The sequence below is a fragment of the Juglans regia genome, chromosome 7, assembly GCF_001411555.2.
Source record: "Juglans regia cultivar Chandler chromosome 7, Walnut 2.0, whole genome shotgun sequence".
In the NCBI taxonomy this organism is placed as follows: domain Eukaryota; kingdom Viridiplantae; phylum Streptophyta; class Magnoliopsida; order Fagales; family Juglandaceae; genus Juglans; species Juglans regia.
Window position 1 is genome coordinate 45,410,017 of NC_049907.1, and position 11,253 is coordinate 45,421,269.

General features: G+C 34.4%; 1 protein-coding gene across 1 annotated transcript; it reads right to left on the bottom strand.

The window, feature by feature from the left end:
* Positions 1-6,286: 6,286 nt before the first annotated feature.
* LOC109003693 (mitochondrial arginine transporter BAC2-like) lies at positions 6,287-9,662 on the bottom strand. Its single transcript, XM_018981944.2, has 2 exons — positions 8,894-9,662; positions 6,287-7,396 (listed from the first exon to the last, which is right to left on the bottom strand). The coding sequence occupies exons 1-2, from the start codon at positions 9,125-9,127 to the stop codon at positions 6,704-6,706; spliced, it is 927 nt and encodes a 308-aa protein (XP_018837489.1). The 5' UTR covers positions 9,128-9,662; the 3' UTR covers positions 6,287-6,703.
* Between the last annotated feature and the right edge of the window lie 1,591 nt (positions 9,663-11,253).

Genomic DNA, 11,253 nt, shown 5'->3' on the forward strand with positions numbered 1-11,253 from the left:
AAAAACAAAAAAAAATTAGAAGCTAAAACGTAAACAGAAGTGGAGTTCGTGGACCTGTGGTGCTGTGTTGGTTCATAATAAGGAAAATACTATTTCCAGATAAAATTGTTACCGAAATCCTCTATCGAATTGTATTTTATTTTATTTTATTTAATAATTAAAAAAGTATTTTTAAATAAATTTGTAATTTTTTTTTATATTTTTTTAAAATGTTTAAAGTGTTTAAAAAATATTAAAAAAGAAAAAAAAAAAACATTTACTTTTCAGTAGAAGATTTCGATAACAATCTTATGTGGGTATAGAAGTTTGCTAATAATAATAGAGTCCGGTTATTCTGCTTTCTAGAATAGTCGTTTAAATTGACCGCTTGATATTTTTTAGTTTTTTTTTCAGATTTTTATAATATATTTAAATATTTTAAAAAAATAAAAAATATTTCAATATATTTAAAATTAATTTTTTAATTATTAAATAAAAAATTATTAAGCCATCAAATTAAACCGTACTACTTGAGAGGTAAACTAATTTTTTCCTAATAATAAAAAGTCGTAGGCTTAAAGGCAATGAGATTAGGCTTCGTTTGATTTTTTAACTCTTTTTAATTCATCTCAATTTATTATTATTATTTTTTAAAATTTTAACATAAAATATAATAAATAATTTAATTTTTTTAAATTTTAAAATAATAATAATATTAAAAATAATATTCTAATAATATTTTATCATCTCAACTCAACTCAACTCAATTCATTTCAACATTCAAACACAACTTAATAAATAGATACACTGACAGACAGACAGATAGGAGAGAGACAGAGGAGCTTCAATTTTTGAACTGCTGAGTGCTGGGGCGAGTGAGTCACCACCGAGTTGGGAGGACAGGCGTAGCAACGTGCGAGAGGAAAACGACGTGTAGGTTTTGTTGGGACCCGTTCCGGCGGCATTTGAAACTTTTTTTTGGGAAGATGGGCACGGCAACGGGCAACCCCCACAGTCCCACATGGTTGGGGGTGGGGACCACTTTAATATTAATTATTCAATGCTAAATGGCGTTACGTTGCGCGCTTGACTTCCCTTCAAATTCAAAATTTTCGTCGCTTTTCTTGTTTGAGGAATGGCGTTACATTCACAAAAAATCAATGAGATAAGTTGGGAGTGTAATCGGGCTTTGGATATTTTTAAGAGCAGAATCGGTATACACCAATTTACTATTGAAATCGGAATTTTTTACTTTTTCGATTACTGCTTAGTTTTTTTACTTTTTCGATTACTACTTAGTTTGGTTCGATTTTTTGATTTTACAGATAAATAAAATTATACTTTAACAAAATTTTAACAAGTGATTGACTCATATTTTTTATTTTATATTATATTAATTTTATATTATAAAATTAAAATTTATATATTATATAAAAAATTATACGATTAATTTATGTTATATCATAATCAAATGTTATATTATGATTTATAAGATTAATTTTATGAAATATCAAATGTTATACTAAAATTTTATATTATATTAATTACTAATTTAACATATAATATATAAAATATATTATAAAAAATTATATATAATAGACAAAATCATATAAAAGTATTTGATATATAATATAAAAAATTAAAAATTATATATATATGTACCGATATAGCAAAATAAGAATTGCATTGATTTTCAACCTGTTTTGCTAAATAGAACCAATACCGGACTGAATTGGTTCATAACCGGATCAAACCTACCTATCCGGTTTGATTCACCAACACTCGATTTTTTTTTACAACCCTAAAGACAGACAATACAAATTTTGAATTGTTGATTGTATTGCTCGTATAAACAATACAAACTTTGTACTGTCTCGGAAACTTATGGCTAAAACTTCCACGTAAATGAATCAGTAGTCTTTGGATAAAGTTCACTTCATTGAATTTTATGGAAAGAGTTCCACGGCGTAGGATTCATGATTTGGGGGAGATGTCCTCTTGAAATGAATTATGAGAGAGACAAGATATCACTAAGGGCCTGTTTGGGGTTGGGGTAGTAGTCATAAAAAGTGTTTAAGTAACCTTAAAAACTCTTTAATAAAAAGATTAGGTTATCTTGGTGTTACATATTAAAACATTTTTAATCTCAAATAAATTAAAAAGTACGTTTGAGGTTTTGATATTTTTCCTCAAACGTGTTTTCTATAATAATACGGAACGCAATTCAAATTTTAAAACTATTGTTAATGGACGAAAATATCTATATAACTTTAAGATAATCCTAACTTTCAAACGTTCAAAGATATGATCATAATCTTTAGAAATTTAAATAATCTTCATTTCTATCTCAAAAAATAATTTTTTAATTTGTTTCTAAACAAACATAATATGTTTGAAAGTACTTTAAATATATGGTTACCAAACAATAAATAATTTTTTAATAGTATAACTTATTAGTTGTATAACTTATTACTTAAATTATAAGCTATAAGCCATAAAACTATAAGCTATATTTCCTACCGCAATTCCAAACATATACTAAGAGAAAAGTCTGGAAATAGGGGTGGGCAGTAGGGCCCACCCCTATAAATATATACATATTTATAAATATATGTTAATAGTTTTACTATATATAAATATAGTAATATGTATTAATAATAGTTTTTACATAATATATTGGGCAAGTTACAATGTAGTCAAATGTGACATTTATATAGGAGGTCAATACAATACAAGAGTCTCATATTAGTAATATGAGATTCTTATATTATCTTAGCCTCCTATATAAATGTCACATTTAGCTATATTAACTTACACATAATTTAAACTAACAAATGTAAAAATTATGATATTAATTTTTAAATTATGGTCGTATTTAAATAGTTAAATTTATAAATTGGATTAAAAAATGTGTTTGTGGTCATTTTTAAACCTATAAATAGTTTATAGCCCAATGGACCATTCGCACTATTAGAGTTGGCAGGGCTGATGAGGGGTCTGCCCCTGCCTCCCAAGATGGGGTGCAGGGTTAAAAACCCACCCCTGCCCATGCAGGGTATGGTTGATCCCTCATGAGCAGGTGCACCCCTAGTTGGAAAGAAAATTGAATAAAAAAATTATATATTTTTTCATTTATTTAGAAGGAAATCAAGAAGTGAGAGGATAAATATTTATTTTCATAATTATTTTTATTTTAAAGGTAAAAAATAAATCTCAAAGGGCATCAAGACAAAAAGTTAAAATCAAATCAAATGCTACTAAAAAGAGCAAAGATGCCAAAAACACCCAAAATCACAAGTCCATATTTGCAACTTCTTTGTTCCCACTTCCGGGTAGAAATTTTAGCATCAATTAAAAAAATGCATATATTATTTTTCGGGGAAAAAGTGACCAAGCAACACATATTACAGATCTGTCTGTTTTCTATTCGTTAGTTGGACCCCTACCATTTGAATTTCAAATTTGAATCTTCTTTAACTTGTTCTGTTCCTAAACATGGGTTATTTGGACTCAATTCATCTCATTTAATTTAATTATTATAATTTTATTAAATTTTCTGCATAAAATATAGTAAACAATTCAACATTTTAAAATTTTAAAATAAAAATAATATTAAAAAATAATATTATAATAATATTTTTTTTCAACTTTCATTTGGTCTCAACTTACTATCAAAATCTCCCCTAAAACCTCCCTTGCAATTTCAAAAGAGTAATGAATATAAAAGAATTTTAGAAGTATATTCTAAGCTTATTTGTCTTTCATAAATTAAAAATGCATTGAAATAATTCAAAAATATCATTAAGGTTGTACTCTCATTTTATCATAAAATGTCATATTATTAAACTTACTTATATAAATATTGATTTTTAAGAATACAACATTGTGTGAGAGGTTATGAGTGTCGTGCATTCGTATTTAAGGATTACCTCAGTTTTTTATTTATCAAGATATCATTAGTAAAACGTTCCGTGAGGAGCCCAAAATCATCTATCCTCATATTTTATTGTTATGATTTTGAAGAGTAGAATTATCTCAACACTAACTAAAAAATACAAAGAAACCTATGTGATTTAATGTGGTAGATAAGTATTTGCGTGCACACATATATATTATATATCATGTTGGATTATTTCAAATATTTCCTCCAATTTGATTTTGACTTCTTTTGAAGTTTCATTCCAATGTATTTTTTGTTAGTCTCACATTAGAAAGACAAGCAAATTTTTAGTGATTTATAAGTGAATGAATTTCACAATACAAAAATTGGAATATAAGGGGATAGACACACAATAATAGTGTCATCTAGTGCGAAGCACTGACCACACGCACGACGTATTGATGATTTAGATGCACTTAACACGCACGCATCGTCGCAAGTGACGGAATGGTTTTAATTCAAACGAAATAATGCTTTTTTTCATCTTTTTTGACAATTATTATTAATTGTCAATGACAGTTACTCCACACCTTTCTGATAAAAACTGTTTTATTTAAATTCAAATGAAAGATTACAATTGCTACTATTACATCTGTTCGTTCTAAGATTAGTGTTCAAAATTTATAATCTGCACACTATATAAACAATGTTATATCCTGAGGACATATTTGCCAAATTCTCTTTTGCAGAACTCAATTCGTGAGTGGGAGGCAAATTTGTCAAAGAGACAGATTAACAATCACCTCACTGTTTGCTATTTTCAATCTCTGTTTACTCTTATTTTCTAACATATTAATGACGGGTTAAGCTCCACCCCCAAAGAGTCATTTTAGAAAACAACAAAGAAACAAATAGTTGCTGAGCCTTTCTTTGCATGAAAGAACTAATTCCATCAAAACCAGCCTACCATTCGTTATAGCATGTCACAGAACAAACAATAAAACAATAATAATACTTACATTCCCTTCTCCATTTTTTTCTTTTTTTTGAAATTCTGTCGCCTGTTGTTATAATTTTTAGCATGCAGAAAGGGCAAATCCTGAGAAGTTCTTTTTTCTAGAATCGCATTCAACATCTGCTATTGTATTTAGTCAATTCTTCATCAGAATAAAGTGAGTTAACATTGATAATGCAATCACAATTGAAAAGAAAAAGAACATGTGGTAGAATTTTGGCTTCAAAGTTCAAATTGTGAGTGCTGTGGTCTACCTAATGGCGAGTCCATTGACAAACCAGATGTGGGGTATTTTGCTGGTATGTTGGGTATTAGATGCATGAAAGCTCAGCTCTGGATGTAGAGGATGAATCTTAGGTTTCACAAAGCTAAGGGGAACTCAACAGTTTGCTCTTGTGGTTGGTCTCTTACCATCTCTTATTTCTTGGTGTCTTTGGTTGAGAAGATGTGCAGCAATAATGGAGAATCAATTTTGGAGTATGGCTAGTTTAAAATGGAGGATCAAGTCCTTCTGGGAGAGGAGTCTACTCAAGTTACAGTGGTTAAGAACCACTGTGGATCCTGTTTTGTTGCAGCCATCGGGTGTCCTTATTCCCGTAAGCAGCCAAAGATTCTTGTTTTAAGATGTAGATAAATCTAGTTACGTGAAGTTCAATATAGATGGGAGTTCTTTGGGTGTTTTAGGACCTGTGTGGACAGTGTGGTGACGGTCTAGTAGTCATACTATGGTTGGGGGTCTAACGCAAAGGCCGGGCTTAAGTCTTCATTGGATGGGCTATATCTCTGCATAGGATTAAATGTTCGATTTGTGGAAGTGGAGTCAGATTCTTGGGTTGTAACTGGTTGGCTCAATGATTCTGGCATTGAAAAGGGACTAGACTTGATGCTTCAAGGGAGACGAGTATAGTAGTCAACCGTGCAAAACAAGCGAAGATTACTGAAGGAGATGGAGCCTCCTCCAACCAGGCAAATTGTTAAGTTGTGGTGGTGTGTTTGTGACTGCTGCAGAGGCGGTCCTCCTGATGTAGCTGGTGTGTTTGCGGATTGGACCATGTTGTCAAGTCTTTCGGTTTCGTGTATGTGAGCTTCTGCAATTGATTGAGTTGTTAGGCAATGCAATACTGATCCGTGTGTTGGCAGAGACCCTCGGACGGGTTAAGTGATGTCAACACAGAAGGCACTATTGCATTGACATATGTAGGGATCAGTATTGAGCTGTTAGGCAATGCAATACTGCCGCAGTAGTGAATACTTTGAACCTGAACATATGTAAGAAGGAATATGTAGTCTGAACGTGAACATATGTAAGAATGAATCTTTCTTATCCATTATGCAGCATGTACGTTTGCTTTTATATTACTGTCTTACCTAAACGATGAATCTTATACTGCCGCTTGCATGAGAATTCAGACTTGTGATAAGAAAAACTGGTCAATCAAATTGCCCAAATCATACTGATCATATTTCTACATGAATATTATGCAGAACTGCAAAACCACTTTTGAAGCTTTTGGTTTACAAGGTTAGAAAACTAAAATAGCTATATAGAAACCAGGTGGCCATTTTTCAAAGGCCCATAAGTTGCCAATCAATTGAAATGCTGCAGAGGAAACAGAGACTTAGTAAGCACAACAGAGCCATAATCTTCACTCTTCAGTGCCAGCATTTTTCTTACTCGAATGTAAACATTTTTGAAAAATGCGTCAAGCAGTGCTGCAACAATAATGACATTATACGAACTTCTGCAATTGTTCCTGTAGCTTTTGTGGATAAACATAGAGAGTGATCAACATTTGAGTTAACCATCTTTACCAGGAAGAGAAGCATTTCTAAATTGCATTCTCTGTTTGGATGCTTCCACTGTTAAATAGGCACCTCAGAGATATCTCATAAGCAGAAAATACAGCCCCATTCACCATAAATGCCCTAGCAACCGCAGTTCCTAATCCTCGCCAGAGCACCCTGTGACCCTCTTCTTTGACACTCTTGCGGAAGCAATCGACAATGCCAGTATATTTTGGTAGAGAAGATTGCGATTGAGCTTGAAGTCTGGTCTTTACAACATCCAGGGGGTAGCAACAAACCCAGCTGGCAACTCCTGCTAGCCCTCCCGCTACCATCATTGTTTGTAGGCTTTCTTGGCTGCTCTTTCTGCAGCCTGGGTGAAGCTGCTCTCTCATATACTCGTATGTCCAGAAGTATAGACAATGAGCTGGTGCATCCCTCATTACAGTTATATTTAGACCTCGGTACATTCCCCTTAAACCTTCTGTTTTGAATATGCTTTTGATAACGCTCATAGGACCTTCATGAGAATCTGCCTGATGGAGTTTTGCATAGACATTATTCTGCAGTTGAAGTCTGATTTTCACTAGTTCTACAGGAGTGAGCAGTAGGCTCTGAAGAGCGCCAGTACAAAATCCTCCTAGAGCAACACCTTTGTAGGAAGGAGGATCTTTAGCGGAAAGAGATGAGTCAAATGCTCTAGAGAGGACAGCATAGATTTGAAAAACCATTGCATTCTGCAATGTAGAAAAGAATAATAGTCAGCATGGCTCCAGTCTTTGGGTTACCTTATATTCAAAGCAACGATAGTATTTTTTTCTTTGGGTTGTACAAAATAGTGTTTGGTTTTATTTTGATGCCTGGGTTTGGAGTAAGCCCTAGGTGTTCGGTTGTTATCACGGTTTCTCCACCATAAGTTCGGGTTTTAATAAAATTATAAAAAGGAAAAAAAAGCATGGCTCCAGTAGCGGAAAGAACTGTAATATCAACCAAAAACCATCACCATGAACGTGACAATCACATTGCAGATATATATGCTTGGAAAGTATACATACATGAAGCTCACTTATGGTCGTTTAAGAACAGGGAAAGGAAGCCTTTTACATTTTTCTTTTTCCTATTTGCTAGACCAAAAATGGGACATAAATTGTATTAAGTTTTAATTTAGAAGGTTAATGTTTTTGGGTCAATGCACTTAATTTACCAATATTTATAGTGCAAGCATCTAGTATTTGCATTGTATTCATTGAACAAGACAGATGACAGCATCTTTCTACTGAAGGACAAACCATTTTTTGAAGCAATTCATCTGAACTAAAACTCGGATATCTGTTTATGAGGGTTGGCAATTGTGCGTGTAAACCATTGCGAACTAAACCTTCTAATGGGAACAGAGCTCCTATCATGTACCCTTGATATTGTCATGTCCATGGACACCCACCTGGGCCCCAAGTCTAGGTATCACAGTACAATATGCAAAAAGCTTTCGATAAAGGTACCAGAAGCCTCTCTGCATGGGTACATAAAAGGGCACCAACTGATGAGAAAGCCAATAATTAGTAGCTCTAGGCAAGGATTTGTATGCCATAGGGTCCCAAAAGAGGAACCACCACAGAATCAGACTCGGGTACCACCACAGAATCGAGCTGGGAGTGGGGACCAAAGTAGTATTCCTTTGTCCTTTACTCCTTTGGTTTACGAAAGAACCAAAGAAAGACACATAAAAGACCCCTGGCGACACATAAGAGATGATGAAGGTTGGTTTACCCAGGCAGCCTGATAGGGACTCGACTAGAAGAAGAGTGTTATTATTTACAGTATATACCAAAAACCATAATGTAAAAAGACTAAATTCTGACTGCACATCAGTAATATTTTTCGTATGCTATAATCAGTTAAAACTCCGAAAAAAAAAAAAGGCACCTGGAACCAAAATTAAAAGCCAACAAGTCTTTAGAACCAGACAAGGTTGATAAGCTATACATGGTTGGGAAAACGGGTAGCCAATCTCGGTAAGGTTCGAATACCTCACACTCACATGAAGCGGACTACAGCCAATCCTCCATGTGATCGATTACCTTCAAGTTACCGCAACGTTACCATGAAATCTAAAGCCAAGGCATGGAAGATCGTGCCAGACATGAGATAAATATAAACAAAACCGAAAAGAAAAAAAACAACAAACAAAAAAAATTGATATGATAAATCAAACGAGCAAATCAACAAGGAAAGACCTGAAAAGTGACAGAAGCCAACGGTGCACCCATGCCTCTGTAGAGAGCTGCAGGCCCTTCTGTGGCCATGACATTGCGAAGGATGCTAAAGGCAGAGCCGGCATTCGGTTGCTGTTGCCGGATACGGAGCGTATCGAGCGGAAAACCAGAGACTATACCTGCAATGCCTCCAAAGCCTCCAGCCACAAATTCTCTACCCCAACTGCTTGCAAGAAACTCTGGCTCCAACTCCATTATATTCTTACACACAGATACTGCGGATTTTTTTTACTTCTGATGAAAACCCAGTTCTCCTTTTTCCTGTTCTTGTGCTTTCTAGAAGCCCAGGAAATCAAATCTCGTGCTCCCTTTTGCTTACACGGATGAAATTATTGATCTGAGTTTGTGTGGGTGCGTCTCTGTCTCTGCGTGTGTACAAACAATATTATTTTGCTTACAAGGATTGCCGATACGGTAATACACTTTCGTCTATCTCCCTCTCACTCTCTCTCTACCAACCAAACCTTTATTTCATTCCTTGCAAAAATAACAAAAATCCCCCCGCTCTATTCTTCTCAAAACTTGCCAAATCCAAGAATTCAATCTGATTTTTTTTCCTTGTTTCCTTCTCAATATTTATCCCGCCATTTATAGCTAAGAGAGAGAAAGAGAACAGAGCAACAAACAACCCAAGTCCTAGAATTTACAGGGCTCCGAGGTTTTATTTCTATTTAGTTTTGGACAGAGGACGAAAGAAAAGCCACCGGTCACTATTATGGTGGAAACCCCTTGGGAAAAAAACGGAAGGGCCACATTATATTTTCCAGAGGAAACGTAGCAGGCTGCCACGTGACCAATAGATGCACCACACGTCGCCTCCTTTGTCTGTGGTGCTTTGAGCCGTGTTAAACTTAAACTGCCTCTTCCTTTTCTTTTTCTTTTCTTTTTTTTTTTTTCCTGAAATTTGATTCATCCAAGCTATTTTCAGTTGTGAAAAAACATCAGGTTAGCCATTTGTTTTGAGTAAAACTCAGAGTCTCCGATGCGGACCGCAGACTCATGCTCCTTCGACAAGTTTTCTCATTTTTAGTCAGTTTTTTCGCATACATTTGAGACACAAATCATAAACAACACACATATAAGGCAGGATGATTTGATACGAATCACCTGAATCTTATCCATTTATTAATCTACCCGAAATGACGGCATGAAACCCAAACTCAATTAACTTTTACAGATCATGTCGAGCATTGTCACTTCTGTCGAAGCACCTTCTCCGCTGTCATTGCAATAAGTGAATGGCGTAAGTTCTAGACTTCTAGTGTTCCCTTTTTTACTGTTAAAAATGTCCTTCTCTATCGATATATTTTTAGTAAGAAATTGCATCAATATGATCAAACAGATCTAATTAACAAGGTTTGAAGATGCTGTATGTGGCAGCAAAAAGCGAGTCCAATATAGAGAGTTATGAATAATAGAGTCGAAGATTATCATGGAAGGGTGAGCTGTTCTTTCAACGAGCTCATGTGCTGTTGTGTTGACAAGGTGTGAGACATGAGGTTCATTATTGATAGTTTTGGAGTAGATGAAGACAATTTTCAACAGTGGTATTGATCTGATCTGCCACTTTGTGGCTTTGAGTGACTGATAAAGAACAAAATACACCAACTTTCCCTATAATAATCAATAGACTTCTCTCATCTCTGTGTTTCTTCCTAAAATTTGGGGTTGTCTTTGCAGGAATACTCTTTCTGCAGACTAGCCAAAATGGTGAAATGGGTTCCTTACGAGCGGTTTTGGGTTATGCATGTCAAGAAACCTTTAGAGAGCTCATGCCAAAGACAGAGTCGTCTTCATGGTAGAATAGCCCTGCTCTCTAGTCTCTATAGAGAGGTTCGAGACAAGCAGTGAGGACAGAGTCACAAAAGTGGTGGGCACGGTGCCACGGGAGATCTGTGTCTTGATGCGCATGGTGGGTGGTGAGTTGGTTTGTTGGAGATTAAAAAAAAAAAAAACAAAGAAAAGGTTGCATTGTAAACGTTTGTTCTCGTACATGAATGACATCACCTGTGCCGCTTGAGAAGAGTTTAAGTAGGCCCCACGTCAGCATCACCACGTGAACGTGACCAAAATGCTTTGTGTAAACTCCAATAATTGACTTGCCCAATCAAACCATTGGTTAATTGCTTCCTACCCCCGCTTTGAGATTTTATAAAGAAATGTGAAACAAGTGTTGCACAACACAAAAAATTTCATTTTTTTTTAACAAGGCTAATTATCAATACAGTCATTTTTATGTATTTTTTTTTATATATTTTATTAATATAATTAATAAAAAAATTATTTTATATTATAAAAAAATAATTTAATCAATTATATTA

Bases quoted from the DNA above. Each gene is read 5' to 3' on its own strand.
- LOC109003693 (XM_018981944.2), bottom strand. From the start codon at position 9,127: ATGGAGTTGGAGCCAGAGTTTCTTGCAAGCAGTTGGGGTAGAGAATTT. The intron at 7,397-8,893 runs GTCTTTCCTTGT...TCTACATTGCAG, and splicing joins TGGCTTCTGTCACTTTTCAG to AATGCAATGGTTTTTCAAAT.